Source organism: Eleutherodactylus coqui, chromosome 1 (assembly GCF_035609145.1).
Source record: "Eleutherodactylus coqui strain aEleCoq1 chromosome 1, aEleCoq1.hap1, whole genome shotgun sequence".
Classification (NCBI taxonomy): Eukaryota; Metazoa; Chordata; class Amphibia; order Anura; family Eleutherodactylidae; genus Eleutherodactylus; species Eleutherodactylus coqui.
The window spans coordinates 502,842,915-502,862,197 of NC_089837.1; the positions used below are offsets into that span (position 1 = coordinate 502,842,915).

Here is a 19,283-nt window from a genome sequence, read left to right on the forward strand (position 1 = left end):
ACAAAAATAACAGTCATCACTATGGTGCTTTTGCTCTCGCCATACCATAGGAATCCCATAATGGAAAGCTTTTTTCTTATCCTTGAACCAATTTCGGAGGTCCTCAACACACAGTTTGCACACTTTATGACGCGCCCAAACTTTATCTTGATCTTCAAGTTTTAGTCCGAAGTATACAAAGTATACTTTTTTCACAAAGTCCGTATAATTCACCTGTTGCTTCAACACTGTACATTCACCACAAATGAAACAGAAACTCTCAGGCAAATTAATACACTTCTGCGGAGCCATAACGCTATCTTGGGGAAACACGATTTAAAAATGACGTGCTAACATGAAGAGATTGTGGGAGTTACTCCCTCTCCGTTTGTCAGGGGTCACAGCAGCAGAGAGCCAGCATCACTGGCAGCGGCGGCAGACACTGAGTGGGGGAGCGAGCTGTCAGCAGCCACAGCAGCAGAGAGCTGGCATCTGGGACAGAGCTGAGAGGTGGCACAGACATGTCTGTGGAGGGAGCTGTGAGGGAGCAGATGGCCAGGGGAGATGCTCTGCGGCTTCGTAAGTCACAGCGCAAGTGCTTCACTAGGGGAGGTGGGAGGGCACAGCCTCACAGCAGGGGGGTTCCTAGAGCGGCTACAATATCACACTGTCAGCACAGGTGCCGCCTAGCAGCTCGCAATGGGGAGAAGGAAGGCTGATGGCTGTTCCGGGGAGAGTGATAGCGGCGGCATGCTTGGACCTTGCTCATAGCAGCCAATCAGCTCCTAGAGGCGTCACCACCCTGTCAAGCACCCTGTATCTTGTCTCTACCCATACTTCTGGTGGCGTCAAGATACAATAGTACCACAGGTGAGAACCAAGAAAAAAATTTTAATGAAGCCCATGCATGTCAGAGCCTGCGTGGTCAGCTTGCAACATGTTGATGCTGGTTTCCGTTAGCTTACTCTGGAAGTTCTTTTCTTTGAAAGTTATGTTTTTGTGGCATCATATGTCCTAAATGCACTAATGTGAATTAATTAATAATAATTTTTACTTTAAATTTAGTTAAAAACCCTAAGATAAAAAAATACCAAAAATTGAGAAACATTTGCTAAATTTGAAGAGAATTTTGCATTTTGTGGTAAATCCTGACGTCTAGAATTTTTTTTAACTTTTTTTGTGTTTTCAGCACACCAATACATGGAAATTAGTTGAAAATAATCAGACAGCTTTTTAGTCACAGATCTGTGTAATCGTTGTGTGCATTTACACAGCAAGATGATCGCTCATAATTCACTCAAACAGCAGTTTGAGTGACAGTTTTGAGCATTCAATAAAGGCTCACGCTGTATGCAGAAGACAAACAGGACCGCTATATTCTGCACACAGCTGTTGTCTTCTCGGAGAGTTCAGCTGGTATCCAGCTGAGCGTTCCGAGCAGGGTATGCAGAACACAGGCAACCCCACAGTGATTTTCGGGGAAGGGCTTAAAATATAAGCCCTTACCTGAAAATCATCTATAGCATGTGTAAAAAGTAAAAAAATATATATACTCACCTCTCTGCCGCTGCCGGGGCTCAGCCACGTGTAGCTGCTTCTTCTCCCTGCACACATATATCTATATTACACCCCAGTTCGGCACTAACAGCCAATCAGGTTGAATCAGAGAACCCAAACAACCAATGAGGTTGAGTCACACAAGCCACATGACCAATGAAATTGCTGGAATTGTGAATCAGAACCAATGAGGTTGCTGGAATTGCTGTATAGTGCCGAACTGCGGTGTAATATAGATATATGCCCCCTGCACTGCTCTGAGGTTCTTTCATCAGGCGGGAATTTAAAATCCCTGCCTGCTGAAAGAGCTGTATCTGATTGGCTGAGCACTCAGCCATTACAGGCAGCGCTCAGCCATTCAATGTACGACAGGTGAGTGCTGCCTGTGATTGGTCACATCGTCAGCTAATCACAGGCAGCTCTCGGTCATTTATTGAATTCAATGAATTTGATGCAAACCATAGTTTTTATTGCTACCAATTTTGAGAAAACACAACATTTCTGCCATTGTTTTTTAATTTTTTTTTGACTGCATTAATCAAGCAACATAAATGACACAATACATTTTTTCTGCCAGTTGGTACGATTCCGACAATACAGAAATATTATAATTTTTTTAGGTTTTTCCACTTTTGCACAATAAAACTCCTTTTTCTTTAAAATAATTGTAAATATTTTTTCAGCGCTGCAATCAAAATCCCATAACTTTATTTTTCTATGAATGGGCTCCTTGAAGGCCTTTTTTTTTTGCGAGACCAGCTGAAGTTTTTAATTATACCATTCTAGTGTACATACGGCTTTTTTGGTCACTTTTAGAGTGGATTCAGATGACTGTATATCGGCTCGGTTTTCACGCCGAGCCGATATACAGTGTCCTCATCTGCAGGGGGGAGGATGTAAGAGCCAGGAGCAAGAACTGAGCTCCCACCCCCTCTCTGCCTTCTCTCCACCCCCTCTCCACTATTTGCAATGAAAGGAGGCGGGGCGTGGCTAAGTTCCGAGAATTAGCCCCGCCTCTCCCCATTGCAAATAGTGCAGAGAGGTGGAGAGGAGGCAGAGAGGGGGCGGGAGCTCAGAGCACTGCTCCTGGCTCTTCCAGGCTCCCCACCTGCAGAGAGAGACGAACGTATATCGGCTGGGCATGAAAACCGAGCCGATATACGTTTGTGTGAATCCAGCCTTATTGCGGTTTTTGTGAGTTAAAACGAACAAAATAAGCATTTTGCCTCCGTTTTTTTTTACATTTTTTGCTGGACAGGATAAATAATGAGTTCAATTTATAGAACAGGTGATAAGGGACAGGATGATACCAAATATGTGGGTTTTTTCTTAAAAGTTAAATTTTTTTAAACAAACAAGGAAAATGAGCAAAAAAAGTTTGGTTTTTTTTGTTTTTTTTTCTTACATTTTTTTTTAACACTATTTTTCTTTTTACACTACAGGAACACTTTATGGTTCCTGTAGTGGACCTGAACCATAGCAGCTTTGATCGCTACGATTAGGGCTTCTGTACTGCAATATGTATCGCTTGTAATAGTGATCATAGGCAATGGCAAGCAGGGACGCCAGTATCTAGCGTCCTGTCGCCATGGCAATCTTATCGGCCCTCTATGATTATACCGTGGGGGTCCAATGATACGACATATGGGGGGTTAACAGTGGGGATCGCTGTATTTATGTACCCCTGCTTCTGCAGCTGGAGGCCGGCTATCGGTAACAGTCAGCTCCCACTGCAGGATGGCACAGGCTCAGCTCCCAAACCGGCGCCATCTACAGGGTGTAAGTTTATGTCCTATTGCGTTAACTATCCCACAGCCAGGACATAAACGTATGCCCTATGGTGTTAGGGGTTTATATCTGCCCTTGCTACCCCTACCTGTGATTGCGATGAGAGGGTGATAGCGGGGCGGTCTCACACTTAGTGAATCTGCTAGCTGAGGGATTTTCAGTGCAGAGTATCCATGCATTCCATGACATTAAGGCCTCATTCAGACAAGCGTGTATGATTTAACGCTGGCCGTACGCAGCAAAACAAATCATAATAAAGAAGAATAGCCACAATCTAATCCTGAAATTAATCAGTGTTTTCTTGTCCACATCTCTGAGTGTCTGAGAAGCAAGGAAACTATTAACCCTCTCTATTCAGGGCTCTATACAAGACTGTATTTCCACCCATCTTTGCAAATCCACAGTTATTCATTCTTACACAGACTAACAAACGTGGTCATCTGCAAAGTTCTCATAAAGGAAAATGTCAACAATATAATATGACAGACTGAAGCATAAAAGATGGATGATAGATACAAAATGGATACATATCTGTTATACTTCCCTCCCTTTCCTTACATATCTAGTTCCACCCCTTCAACCCTAACTGTTTAAGCATATCTTTTGCACTTCAGATCAACTGCTCCCACAGTACACGTCGCATTATATATATATATATATATATATATATATATATATATATATATACACACACACACACACTTTCATGGACCCTTCACACTAACATACAAATTCACAAAACTAACTATTACATCCTATTTGTCTTGTGCAGCAAAAAGCACACATTTTCAATGCCCATTATTTATATATGGACAACTTTTAAATTACTGTACATAAGTATATATGTACTTGTACACACATGTGACTCTGCTGTATCAGAGTTCTTCTAATTTACCAATTCCAATCCTACCAACCTTACCATACAGAACAAGGTTTCACCTTGCGCAATGAAGGCTACTAAAGGAAGTCAGTTTTTAGGAGATGATCGGTCTCTTACTTCTGCCGTACCAAACAGTAGGTCCCCTACCTTACAATGTGAATTCCCACCTGTTCGTCTATGATTTCCGTGCCTCTGACGGTTCCTATACGTCGCAGTTACAGTCTGAATCTTTAGGAGTGTGTTTTCCTGCTATGTAGAAAATATCTCCTTGGCACCCAAGTGGATCTTCACTCTCAGTCAATCAGTCTTCAAACCTATGAGATAGCAGGAGGCAAAATCACCCTCTTCTGACCCTCCTAATTCCAAACGGTCCCCAGAAATGTTGTAGAGTCCAATGACACCGGGCTGTTCTTCAGGAGGCATAGACACTTTATTGCATCCATATATATATGTCCAGTTGGAATAGTTTACAAAAGACTGAACCAAAACAAAAGGAATCCACAAAAATACATTCTTCTATTATCTAAAAGCAAACTGCATTTCACTACAGTATTACACAGGTGTAGTAACTCTTTAACCCTACAATTGCTGTCTCATTTCCCACTCTTAAAATAGGCATACTTCTGCCCTCCTTTTTACAACACCCCAGCTTACTTGCATTAACTCTTTTTTTATCCAAATCCTAGCTACCATAGAAGCTGCCGCAGGCTCAGCCAATAGGAAGTGGCGCAGGCTGCTTAGTGACGCTAGATCAAGAACGGAGGTTGTCCTGTCAATGTCACCACCAGCTGCAGAGTGCAAGAGAAAACATGCAGGGCGCCTCCGCTATAGGAGGCCGAGCTCCATGGTCAGGACTCTGAGGGGGTTCGGTCTCTCGTGTTAGTGTTGGGGAATCAGCCGACCAGGATGGGGAGCAGTCAGAGAGCCGAGTGGGATCACAGCAGAGAGAGGCAGAGGAGCTTGGTGAGGTCACTTCAGAGTAAAAGACCCCACCACTTCTAGTCCAGAAAATACAGTGTATGTCACACACGCATGTATACATATCACACACTGTATATACCATCTAAACACATATACCAAATAGATGTTGTCAAACAGCACTAAAAGTGTATACAAATAAAACTTTAGAGAAATGCACATGTTTCATAGCAGTCATTTACAGTGTTTAACAGCTTCCTGACATTTACCCTAATGAGAAATGTCAGATAAAAAAAGGGCTGTCAATAAGATCAAAAGGGTGTCTTTTTAAGGTCACATTTTTACATGCTTTTTTTCTGCAGAGAGTCCTACACAAAAAAAGACCCGAAAAATTGTTAAACCTGCAACCTGCTGGGATTGCAAAAAATGCTTCTGATCCCTAAATTAAAAATGAACGGTCACAAACCATGTAGTGTTTGTAGTACATTTTAAATTTCAATATTGACCTACAACATTTGACTGCAGCAAAATGGGGCAAAAAGTTCACCAAAACACACCAAAAATGTGACATTTGACATCCTGGTTGATGCGGCGACGCGCAGACTGTACAATTATTGTTGTTATTGCTGCTCTATGCAAAATAAGTAATGCTGTTCAACTGGAAGCAGCCTAAACCCCACTAGAGCTGCCTGGCTGCACGATATAACTAGTGTCACCCCTCTATATAATCTCACATACATGGCTACAGGTTGCCCTGCCAAATTTCATAAGATATGGGAGTGGCGGATTGAACACCCTAAGACTGCATCAAATATATATGACTGATTCCTTTAGAGAAAGTTAAGGTTTTTTCCTTCTCTTCTTGACTTTTTAATAAGGGTGGGGTAATAGAAATGAGCGAGCACTAAAATGCTCAGGTGCTCGTTACTCAAGCTCAGCTTTTTGTAATGCTTGAGAGCTCGTTTCGAGTGACGAACCCCATTGAGGTCAATGGGAGACTCGAACATTTTTCAAGGTGACCCATGCCCTGCATTGTTTTCAATAGAGCTGCAGCTGCTGCCAGCGGCTCCATTAAAAAACAATGGTCTGCCAGCACCCATGAATTGTTTTTCAGGGAAGGGCTTTACATATAAGCCCTTCCCTGAAAAACAATGATTTTAGTGTAAAAAATTATTGTTTTTCAGGGAAGGGCTTATGTTTAAAGCCCTTCCCTAAAAAACAATTACCGGGTGCCGGCAGCAGGATCCTCTACCGCAGCTGTCATGTGTGACAGCTGCGGTAGGGAATTGAAGAATTCCTCTGCTGCATCTGTCACAGATGTGGCAGATGTAACAGCAGGGAATTCTTTTTACTAGCGGAGATGAAGGAAACATCTGCCGCATGCGGCAGATGTGTTCTTCAACCCCGCGGGGGACATGGCAGTGGCGGAGAGGCAAGTTTATTTATTTATTTATTTTTACACTAAAATTCGTGTTTTTCAGGGAAGGGCTTGTGTATAAAGCCCTTCCATGAAAAACAATTCAGGGGTGCCGGCAAGCCATTGTTTTCAGTGGAGCTGCCGGCAGCAGCCGCGGCTCCATTGAAAACGTGGAGAGGAGAGGGTTAAATTTATTCGAGCACCGCATGGTGCTCGAGTCAAGTAGCGAGTACATCGACCGGGCTATGCTAGCTCATCTCTATGGGGTAAAGTTAGAGTTTTAGTATGTTTGCTATTTAAATTTTATATTTTTTATTTTATTAAAAAGAAGAGGGTATTATAAGCTTTAAGCCTGTGGTCACACGGGATGGAAATCCTACAGAAATCTTGCGGTTTTGGCCGCACCGAAAAACTGCGAGATTTCCGTGGGATAAGCGCAGCTATAAAACCCGCAGCATTTTGCCGCAGGTTTTGGAGTGTTTCGCCGCCTGCATCTCTGCTGCAGTTTTCTCTCCCCATAGAGAGGAGTAAGGCCAAGAGAAATCTTCTATAAAAGGCTTCCCTCCAAGAGACTTCAGCAACATGCGGTATATTTCACAACCGTGAATCTGTAAGATCTCCCCTAATCCTGGAAATCTTTGGGATATTCGGGGGGGGGGGGGGGGGGGGGACAAGTATGAATTGTCCTTACTTCCTCATATGAAATAAATGTGAAACCTTATAAATAAATTCACTAAACATTTCCTCTGTTTTACATTTAGCCCCCGGGAGGTCCATGTATGACTAATTCTCAATGTCAGAGCAGATGTTGCTCCAGATCTTCTCTCCAGGGCTCCGGTCAATGTGTTTCAGGCACCAACCCATTTGTGAATTGCTACGGCCCGGTGAGTACCTGTAACCAGTTGTTATGTGGTGTGCGCAGAGGACAGACTCATTCGTACGTGGATGTACCCTCTGGTACGGGACAGATCCATGTGCGGCCGCCTGGCGTGGTTTCATCACCGAGAATTGACAGTGCGGATCAGAAAACATCTGAATTCTATGCCCTACAGATGAGATAAGCAGAGCGATCAAATAACCCTACAGCTGTTCCTCCTTTACTCCTCCTGGAACTGTAGGAAAATATACAGTAAGAATGCGCTAGACACGAAGTTTGGAAGGTGAATGAAAACTCACCTGGGGCTTGAAGGGTTAACCCTGCTGAGGGACGGCCCTTCGGCACCCATTGTCCAGGATAGCGTGTAAGAATCACTCTATCCAAAATCCACCTGGTGATGGAGAGATGTCCAGGGTATACTAGCTTCGCTGGGTGACCAGGAGCTCGCCGTGAAGTAACAACCGAAGTCGGAAAGACAATGTAGCCGGCGCTGCGGAGGACCACGAGTGAGCGGATCTTCAGTTCATAAAACTATCAGGTTTATTTCAGCACATAAACGGGCCTTGTACAAGCCTAAAATCCAAGGAATCACAAACAGATATATACATAAAGGTTACTCCCAACGAGGCGTCACCCAGCGGCATCATGGGATGTCCTCTGACGTAATTAATGGGGAGGGGCTCGATTCCCTCTAACGTGAAAAAAATCACATGACCTTGTTTGGAACGCAACGTGCGTTCCAATTTCTCAACAAACTTTGTATAGGGTCCCTTCCATTAGACTTCAGTGACGTACGGCAGATTTGACAACTATTCCGGTAATCGGGTCTCCCTTCTGCCTGGGAGTCTCCCGGATGTTACAGGAGAGTTGGCAAGTCTGTAACAGTCTTTACTTCCTCCTGTGATGTAAATGTGACGCCTTAGAAACAAATTCACTAATCATTTATTTCCTCTTTTACATTAAGGAGGACGGCGGTGCATGTTTTCGCAGTAATGAATGTAACAGCGGATGTTGTGTCATTACCGTCGTGGGTTCCAGAACCAGATGTGTAGAAAGAGGACTGGGAGTGAACTGTCTCGGCCCGGTGAGTACCTGCATGCCGCTGCTGTCCTGGTTTCTCCTCCGCATACAGTACAAGGTCTCATTCGCACGGTCTATAATCCGTCAGATCCGCGTCAGATTTATCCACGTAGATCTGACAGTTTAAACCTCGGTGGAATATTGTGGCTGAGCTTTGCGATTCTGCGGACGATCATTTTGCACACAGATGGGTTTATCTCCTGGCGGCGGGACAAATCCGTGTTCGCCAGCAGATCTCGTCTCCGCGTGAATTGTCAGGGCAATTATTTTTGCCGCATTACAGATTTGAAGATCTGCATGAAGAAAAATCTACTATATGAGCTACAGCACAGATCTGGGGAGCAGCGATAGAACGCTAAAATGGCGCATTTTACTGCAAAATCGGGTGCGGAAACTTCTATCAATTCAGTGGCAAAATTCTGCCATGAGAAGGAGACCCGAGAGCCGTCCGTCCGTCTGCAGACAGATCTAAGTAACTATTTGTATTGGCCATAAAATAATGATCCTGGAGGATCGTATATGATGCTGTTCCTCTATTACTCCTCCTGGAAGTGTACTTGTCCACGTAACATTAGTGTATGACGCTTTTTTCCTGCATGTCACATTTTCAATGCAGTTTTTGGGCACACGGGTATCACAGATAAAACATGTTATAACCGCGTGTTTCATCTGTACAAGCAATAAGCCGTAGTGTTAGCCAGCAGAGCAAAATGTGCTGCGATGTAAAGACAGACGGGACATTCTCGGTAACAGGACCCCCGGCCTCACGCTGATATTACATTCTCCAAGCAATTCACTAAAAAGGATCAAATCCAAGCAGCAGGCAGAAATGGTATATGGGGTAGAGGCGCCGGTACAAAATACTGATGTGCGACCGCTCTCACACCAACTATACACTGGTGGGGGGGGGGGGGGGGGGGGGGGTGCTAGTATTATACCTACACATATATAAGGCTTGTGTAGGGGGCCAGTCACACAGACACATGTAGTGCACCATGCAGGGTTACAGACTATTAGTGACGCCCTTACTAGTACATCAGGTGGGCTTCCTGTATAGTGTAAGTGTACAAAGCACTAACACCCCGGGCCCCCCAGCATTTAAGGGCCAGGCTGCTTTCTGCATGGTGCACTACACGTATCTGTGTGACTGGCACCCTATACAAGCCTTATCCATGTGCAGGTATAATACTAGCACCCCCCCACCAGTGTATAGTTGGTGTGAGAGCGGTCGTACATCAGTATTCTGCATCGGCGCCCCTCCCCCATATACCATTTCTGCCTGCTGCGGGGAGCTGGGGTGTTCCCGCTCTTGTATGTCTATCAGTAAATATGGCCGCCTTATGTGATTTTAGTTTTAAACTTTAGAAACTTGATGCCATTAGTGTCATCATTAACCCCATCATCTACTTAACCCGTTAGAGGCTTGTGTATGTGAAGCTAACAAATCTGTAGACGGAACCATAACATACCGTAATAGTGCCCCTGTACCTTTGTGACCTCACACAGTAATAGTTCCCTCTGTGTTGAAACACATGGTAATAGTGCCCCCTTTGGGCCCACCACACACTAACAGTACCTGGACACACAGTTACACTGCCACTTTTTTGCCTCCCTACACAGTAATAGCGCCCCCTTTGTGCTGCCTGCTGTGACTGTGTTTTAATGAGTTGACTTTTCTATAAAGCACGGCATGCGGCAGGCTGTCTATCTTGAATCCTCCTCCCGTCTCCTCCAGTCTGGCGGTCCAGCACTCATTGCTTTTATGTTTAATGTAAAGAAGCCCACCGGTAGGACAGTGAGACTGATGTATACACCACTACGTGTGGCTGGAGCAGAAGCCATATTATAGGACTACTTGGCTATCTCTATCACTGCTCAACACATCTGGCCACTAAATCCAGTCAGACCAGGCAGTGGGGTCCAGATAGGTGCGGGTCCAAGGTGTGCGCTGATGCTGGGCTGATTTTATTGCAGTTCTTGCGCAGAACTTTAGGGCGGATTCACAGAATTAATTTTCTACCATGTGCAAAAGGAGCCCTATATTAAAAGGCAATCTGGGGGGCATGGCCAGCGGCGCATGGCGGAGGATGCATAGATCTTTACCGCCAGTAGACACAGCAAATCAACGGCACATATAGTAATAGGGACTGCAGCTCCCTCACCTCTCCTCAGCTCCACTGATAGAGAGCACAAAGTTTTTTTCCAGCCAGCGGACTCCGGCAGATGGCACCGACCAGCGGCAGGGAGGCGTGGCATCCTCTCCCTGCCCTACCTCAGGCGGTCACTCACCAGCAGTGAGTGGGTGGCTGGGACCTCAGGAGGCATTGATCATGCGATCCTTGAATTTTGGATAAAAAGGGGAGGAAGACCTGAGAAAACTCAGACCTCAAGGTTGGATTTCCGAAAGGCAGATTGTAATGAACTCAGAAAGAGGGTAGGAAGGATCCAATGGCTGGATGTTCTTAAGGAGAGAAATGTCCAAGAAGGTTGGGACATATTGTAAAATGAGATTCTCAAAGCACAATCGTTAACAATTAGAGATGAGCGAACGTACTCGTAATGAGTACTTACGCACCCGAGTACCGCCATTTTCGAGTACTTCAGTACTCGCGCGTAAAGATTCGGGGGGCGCCGTGGGGCGGGGAGAGGCGCGGCGGTGCGGGGGGGAGCAGCGGGGAACAGGGGGGAGCCCTCTCTCTCTCCCTCTTCCCCCCACTCCCCACGGCTACCCCCCGTGCCGCCATGGCGCCCCCCGAATCTTTACGCGCGAGTACTGCTGTACTCGAAAATGGCGGTGCTCGGGTGCGTAAGTACTCGTAACGAGTACGTTCGCTCATCTCTATTAACAATCCCTAAAAAAAGGAAAAATAGGAAGCATTTAAAGAAACCAGGATGGATGAAAGCAGAACTTGCACACGTTAAAAATGAAGAAAATATGTTTATCAAATGGAAAGAGGGGGGGATATCTAAAGAAGAATATAATGGGGTCTGCAGAAAAAAAAAAAAAAACAGCATTTATAACCATCATAAATTACAAAAAGGAGAAATGGGTGTTTACAAATGTGGGGGGGGAAATGCAAGTGTTGTTTCAATATAATTAACAAAAGAAAAGAGATTGCATTAGAAGAGGGTGAACCAATAATAATCAAACAATGTTTGACATGTAAAACAAAATTGGTTATCTATATGCTGGAATGTCCTTGTAATATGAGGTATGTAGGCAGAACTATTAACCCTTTCCAATCCACTATCTGACGTCTGAAGACATTCTGATTGAAGGCTGTACAGCTCTGATGTTGGAAGACGTCCGGCAGGGTATTCTTACTGTATATTACTGGTCGCTGTGTTGTCGGGGGCCTCTTCTGCATGTCCCATACCACAGTACTGTCTCTAGCCAGCAGACGGCGCCATTGTATAATGGCAGAAAGAGAACCCCCCCTAGGAAATCGCTGGATCCAAAATTGGATTGCAAAGCGTTAACACCTTGAGGGAAAGAATTTGTAAACATAGAAGTAACATTAAAAAAGGGTTCTTGAAACATAGTGTATCCCGACACTTCTTGAATCAGCATAATAGTGATAATACTGGTTTGAAAGTCACACCACTGGAATTCATATATTTAAAATCCGTACAAGAACTTGGAGAAAAAGAAATATATTGGATTTTCAGGCTCAACACACTAGTGGCGAATGGTCTTAACGAAATGTTGGAACAGATCTAAGCATAGATGTATAATTTATTAGAGCAATTGTATTTTGCATGAATTTTACATTTGGATAGACATATTATATTTTTATATGATTAGGATGCAAGTTTTTAAATTGTGTGTGTATATATATATATATCTACAGTATATATATATATATATATATACAGTATTTTAAATGTAATTACATTAGTATTTTATATACATACCAATTAAGTATATCAATATTTTATCATATTGCATCTAATTAGGATAGTTAAGCAATATTAGGGTTATAATGAAGTTTTGTGTATCAGATTGTACAATACATTTATATAATGGTGTTTTATTGTATATTTTAATATGGCGAAAAGAAAGTACTTGTGGCATGCACATGATAGGTGCATTCCACTTGTATGTTGTTATGTAGTAGTTCCCTCCGGACCCCGCTACCACGTGAGCATATGTGATAATACGTCAGTATGACTCGTACAGAGATGTGGGCGGATCCTCACGATGAAGTTCAACTGATGTGGGCATACTAGTCGGTCTCGGGTTTTGTGACACATGACGTAGTTACGTGTTTTGCATGGTCACATGATGGATTATGCAGGTCACGTGACCCAATGACGTACTCGGAAACGGTGCTGGTGATGGGCGCTACATTCCCATGTAAGTGTTATAACTATATAAGGAAACGTCTTTTAATGTTATAATGTGCTTGATAAAGTCGCATTTTTAAGCGACAAAACGCGTTGCACTGCATGATAATAAAGTAAATTATTTGTGAAATAGACAAGAAGAAAAAAGAATCACAGCAGCAAAAGGTTCGGAACAAAAGGTTCGGGTGCTGGCGGCGGACAGGGAGCTGCGGGGAAGAGCGGGGCGGAACGGAGGGGAGATCTCTCTCTCCCTCTCTCTCTCCTGCTGACAGCCGCTACTCACCGCTCCCCCGCGCCGGCACCTGAACCTTTCGTCTCGAGCGGGCAGGTACTCGCTAAAAGCAATGCTCGCTCGAGCAATTGCCTTTACCGAGTATACTTGCTCATCTCTATTCCTGACTAATTGTCGGGAGATTAATACTGCTCAAAAATTCGTTTATACTCCCCTCATTCGGTTGAATTGTTAGAGGTTCATCTTTTAAGTTATAAAGCTTTGTGTAGAACAGATTAAAAGCTTCCGCTATATCTTTTGGGTTGCAAAGCTTATGCTCTGAGCCTGGTTCTTTTATAAATGCAATCTTGGATTTGATCCTTATTTGTTTTACTCTCCGAGCCATATAGCTATTACATTTGTTGTTAGCTGTATAGTAGGTAGTTTTATAGGCTTTGAGTTGTTTGTCATGTTCCAATAGTAAGTGGTCCCTCAGTTGTTGTCTTACACAGAGTAGTTTCCTATGTATGCTATCTGTCGTGTCTTTCTGTACCTTTAGTTCTAGATTTTTTAATTATGATAGCAGGTCATTTAGGATTTTATTTTTTGTATTGGGACCCTTGTTGGATCATCAGTCCCCTAATTACTGATTTATGAGCATTCCACACAGTAAAAGGTAAATCATTAATTGCAAAATATTCTTGGATAGCTGTACACAATTGACTTTTGTAAGGGTCAACCTTCATTAAATAGGAGTTATTCCGCCAAACCTTTTGTATATAGTTAGAGTGAGACAATCCTAAGAAAAACTGGTGCATGATCTGACCAGGAGGTGGTTGCAATCGAGGCCTCCTTCACTCTTGGTAACAAAAAAAAGAAATCCACGAAGATCATGTTAATCCTAGTAAAGGTTCTATGCCTCGTGGAATAAAAAGAGTACTCTTTCGCATTGCATTGATACATCTAAATGTATCATAGAGTTGCTCTTTTAGCAGCCATGGTGCTAGTGTAGGTGCTACCATTCTGTTGGTGTCTATACTTCTATCAGAAATTATATTAAAATATCCACAAAATAAAAGTTGACCCTTTTGAATTTTCTTAACCTTTCTCATCACCTTATTAAGAAATCGTATTTGCGCTTTGTTCAGTACATACATATTTACCAATGTTACAGGAAACCCATTACCGTCACAAATTAGTATTATATATCTCCCCTTTTCATCTATTTTGGATTTAACAAGTTTGAAATCAATAGAATCTCTAATTGATATAAGAACACCTGCTTTTTTCTTTTCCGTATTTGACATAAACATCATTGGAAACTTGGGGTGGGACAACCTTAGATGTCTCTCTTTTGTAAAGTGAGTCTCTTGCAAACAAATGATGTCTGCCCAAGCTGCTTAAGCATCTTTCCATAGGAAGTCTCGTTTGTATGGAGAATTAAGCCACTTCTCATTAAAGGACATACGTTTCATATTCATGATGGCAGGTCTGTTTACCGTTTTATATATGGGTTTTTATTAACTAGTTCCAAACAGTTCCAAATGGTCCGGCGGGAAGAAGCTCTCTCAGGTTCCCATTCCAGAATGTGCCCAAGTGTTACTGAGGAAAAATTAGTGGTCAGAATATACCTCCAAAATAGGGGAAATTTGACAGGATAGGGGAGAATCACCTGACCAGGTGGGGAACCACAAACTTTGAAGAATCTTAGCTACAATGTCCTTCTCTGAACGCTCAAACATCATGGACTCTCCATGTTTTGGGCAAATCTAACTCATAGGCTATCGGGTTGATGACCCGAGTAATAGCAAATGGTCCCACAAACCGAGGCATGAACTTAGAGGAAGGTACTTTTAATTTAAGGTTCTTGGTAGACAAGTGCACCAATTGACCCACCGAAAAAGGCTGAGAAATAGTACACCTCTTTCTGCTACGATCTTGCATGTCCTTACATGCCTTTTCGATATTAATACGCACAATTATTCCAAATCTCTTGAAATTCCTGAATACGATCCTCTACCGCCGGAACGTTTGACTCAAGAAAATTGAAAACTGAGAATCGAGGATGCAGACTGAAATTACAGAAAAACTGAGTCTTATTAGTAGCAGAATGTACATGATTGTTAATGGCGAATTCTGCCAATGCCAAGAATTCTTCCCAATGACCATGGTTGTCACCCACAAACAACCTAAGGTATTGGAAAAGCTCCTGATTCATCTGTTCAGTCTGCCCATTAGATTCAGGATGGAAGGCGGAGGAGAAAGATAACTCAATACCGATCCTCTTACAAAATGTTCGCCAAAATTGAGCTACGAATTGGACACCATGGTCCGAAACAAAGTTGGTAGGAATGCCGTGTAATCGAACAATCTCCTTAATGAAAATGGTGGCAAACTCAGAAGCAGTAGGTAGTTTTTTAAGAGGAACACAGTGAGTCATCTTAGTAAACCTGTCGACTACAACTAGAATGACGGAGTTACCTAACGATTCCGGTAAGTCAGTGATAAAATCCATAGAAAGGTGCGACCACGGTTTGTTTGATATTGGTAAAGGCAGAAGCGGACCCTCCAGACGTCGGCGAACAGCCTTCTCTCGGGCGCAAACAAGAACAGGCCCTAACAAACCTCTTAACATCTTGCGACATTTGCGGCCACCAATAAAGACGCAAACATAAATTCAGGGTTCCTCAAATGCCTGGGTGCCCTGCTGATCTTAACGAATGCACTTCCTCCAAAACCACTAATCTCAAGGTTCTGGGAATGAATAACCTCCCTTCCGGAAGACCTTCCGGTACTGTCTATTATTCGTCTGGAAAGAATTTTAGCCCATATTTAGAAGGGATATTGGCCTATAACTGCCGCATAAAAGGGGATCCTTTCCCTCTTTGTGAATAAGGGTAATATAAGCTTCCTGTGTCTGTTTAGGTAGCTGCGCTCCCTCTAATAGAGCATTGAGTGACATAGCCAGATATGGAAGGATCATATCTTGAAATTTTTTATAGTATATTAAGGGAAAGCCATCTGGGCCTGGGCTTTTGTGTAGGGGGAAACTATTTAAAACGGAAGTTAGATCCTTGAGGGAAATTGGGGAGGTCAGAGAATCTGCCTCTATTTGACTCAAGGCGGGAAGGTCTAGCGAAGCTAAAAGCTTTTTCAGTTTTCTATCTTTTTTATCTTTCGCCTGTCTGTCAGATAGGTTCAAGTTATAGAGCTTTGAGTAAAAGGCTTGAAAGATCTCTGCTATCTTTTGAGTCTCACTGTACTTCTCCCCAGCCGAGTCTTTTATATTATGAATATGTGTTTTTCCCCTGGCTTTTTTTTATTAGGGCAGACATAAGACGGTTACCTTTATTGCCATGTGCAAAGAGTTGGTGTTTGTAGTACAGGAGGGATTTTGCAAACTTGGTATTTAGTATGTCCTTGAGGCGTTCCCTTAGGTCTACTAATTAGGGCTGGGCCTCCTCTGCTTTTTTATGTTTTGATATCTGTTCTAGTTTTGAGATTTGTGACAGCATATCTTCAATCTTTTTAAGTCTTTGTTTTTTCTGTGCAGAGCCAATGGCGATAAGGATACCTCTAATATAGGCTTTATGTGATTCCCAATCTATTGGGTGTTTATGTGGGTCATGTAGATTTTCCTTAAAAAAGTTTTTCAAGTGGGTGGATATGTTTTTAAATGCTTCTTGGTTCTCTAAGATAGATTCGTTCAATCTCCAACTCCAAGATTTATGCGATGGAAGAGTTAGATTAAGTGAGATTGATACCGGGGCATGGTCGGAAACCGTTATATAGCATTTTTTATATGTTGAATCATAGAGGAGGAGATAAGGATGTAATCTATTCTTTGGAACGAATTATGTGCTGCAGAGTAAAAAGAATAATTCTTAGTTAAAGGGTTCAGAGTTCTCCAGGCGTCAGTGACTTTTAGATTGTGTAGTGCTTTGTGCAGTCTCTTGCGTGCCCGTTGTGAAATTTGGGATCTTCCCAAGGAAGAGTCCAGTAAAGGATCTAGGGTGAGGTTAAGGTCTGATCCTATTACTATTTTGCCTTCTGCAAAGAGTGCGAGTTTATTTAGGGCTTCTAACAGCCAAGATACCTGATTGTTGTTTGGTACATATAGATTTGCGAGAGTATAGGTTTCCGACAGAATTGTGCCTTTCAAGAACAACATTCGGCCCTCCGAATCAGAGAGGCTGCTAATCACGTTGAATGCGACTGAAGGGTGAAGAGCTATAGCTGCACCCTTAGATGCGCTATTGAAATGGTTGCTAAAGTACCATCTATCAAACAGTTTTTTGGGGAACCTTTGAGGCACTGTTTTTTTAAAATGTGTCTCTTGGAGAAATACGATAGATGTTTTTAGTCTCTTCAGGAGCCACATCACTCTGCTTCTCTTTTGAGGTGTGTTTAGGCCTTTAGCGTTTAGTGAGGTAAAGATGAGCTCGTTGGTCATTTTAGTTTCAGAGCTAAGTTTTTGTATATATGCAAGGTTACTACAGTTGTGAGTGTCAGAACAGGAGTGCCTACTGATGTCACTCTTTTTTGGTAGAGTCGAGGGGGAGGTTGGGGTTCAAACTAGGGCTAGGGGTCAGGTAATACAGCGTTCTTAAGTTAGGTCTGCAAAGGAGGCAGCCCAACCCAAACAGCTTAACAGTTGTGTTAACAAATAGTTAGAACTAGGTGTGCACCTACTTAGTGCAGGTATGCAACCACACAAATAAGACTAAAATTAAAGGGGTTGTCCTGCGGCAGCAAGTGGGGTTATACACTTCTGTATGGCCATATTAATGCACTTTGTAATGTACATCGTGCATTAAATATGAGCCATACAGAAGTTATTCACTTACCTGCTCCGTTGCTAGCGTCCCCGTCGCCATGGATCCATCTAATTCTGATGTCTTCTGGCGTTGTTAGACGCGCTTGCGCAGAAGGATCTTCTTCTTCTGGTTCGTCCGGGCACGAGCGGCGTTCTGGCTCCGCCCCCTTCTACGCGCCATCGCGTAGCTCCGCCCCGTCACGTGTGCTGATTCCAGCCAATCAGGAGGCTGGAATCGGCAATGGAACACACAGAGCCCATGGTGCACCATGGGAGAAGACCCGCGGTGCACCATGGGAGAAGACCCGCGGTGCATCCCTGGGAAAGGACCGGCGGCCATCTTGGGAGAAGAATTTTATAACTCTATATTTCGTCGGATCGGTGAGTAGCAAGCGATTTAAAAACTGCTTTAAATTGCTATTTTAGGCCAGGGGGGTGACAGGGGGAATGGGGTAATGTAAAATTTTGAGGTTTGCCGCGAGACAACCCCTTTAACTTAAACAGGTCAGCTGTGTTTTCAAACTGAAAAGAAACATTTAAAGGCGAGTCCAAGCGATTTCTGACGCATAGGTCATCACATACCATGCGATCGGGAACCGTGAGCCAATCGCTTCTGAGCTTATAGGATCTGAGGACTTCTCCACTGATGATGGCCTTCTGGCTGGGTGCTTCGTTCAATGATTAATTGCTCACTAATATCTGAGCCGAGAATCTACAGATAAACTGCCTTAGCCTCCAGCCGGATGTCCCACCGCCTCATCACCAGTTAAAGCAGCATCATGTTCGGGGTCAGGTGACCCCAGGGGGCCCTAAGGGGCCCCGTGGGGTGACCCGAGCCCCCCAAAGCCAAGACAGACAGGGAAGGGGCAGAGGGAGTTCAGACCTCCAGGCTGGACCCACCCGAGCAAGCATAGAAGGTCATGTAGTAGAAACGAGCAAGAAACACAGTTCTCATTCACATATGCTACAGTACTTATCAAAAATACGAGCAGTCTTAGCATAAAGTACTTGTCATTGAGCCATTTAGCCCTTCCTTGCCTGTCAATGGAAAATACGTGAGGTCGGTTCTGAGGCCAAATGTCTCTGAGCAAGTTCCATATCAGGATCGTAATGCTGTAGCAGAGAAAAGAGAAAGGGAAAAAAAGGGGGGGGGGGAGCAGGAGAGACAAGAGCGGAAAAACCTAGAGAATATATAGCATTAGTCTCTTATCTGTCCTGGTGCTGGTAACTCTGCCCAAGAACCGGCCCGCCTCAACAAGTTGTGAGGGAAGGCTTGCTTCCTGTTGATATAGCAAGGTGAGGTCTCATTTGGTGACTTGTGACGTCGTTGGTAACTCAGGAGCACTCTGTGGGAATTCCAGCCTCGAGTGGGATCTTCTATTCTTTGGAGACTTGGAGCGAGTTACTTTATTC

General features: G+C 43.6%; 1 protein-coding gene across 4 annotated transcripts in view; it reads left to right on the forward strand.

Moving 5' to 3' along the window:
- The window catches only part of LOC136614048 (leucine-rich colipase-like protein 1), a 463,073-nt gene that overhangs the window by 421,054 nt on the left and 22,736 nt on the right, over nt 1-19,283 (forward strand). For 2 of the 4 annotated variants that reach the window (XM_066594095.1, XM_066594094.1), the window contains exons 2-3: nt 7,301-7,423; nt 8,381-8,500. In XM_066594095.1, coding sequence (XP_066450192.1) covers nt 7,301-7,423; nt 8,381-8,500 — 243 coding nt within the window. Of the gene's footprint in view, nt 1-7,300; nt 7,424-8,226; nt 8,291-8,380; nt 8,501-19,283 lie in introns of those variants that run through there. The other 2 variants (XM_066594096.1, XM_066594097.1) reach the window with 2 other exon arrangements.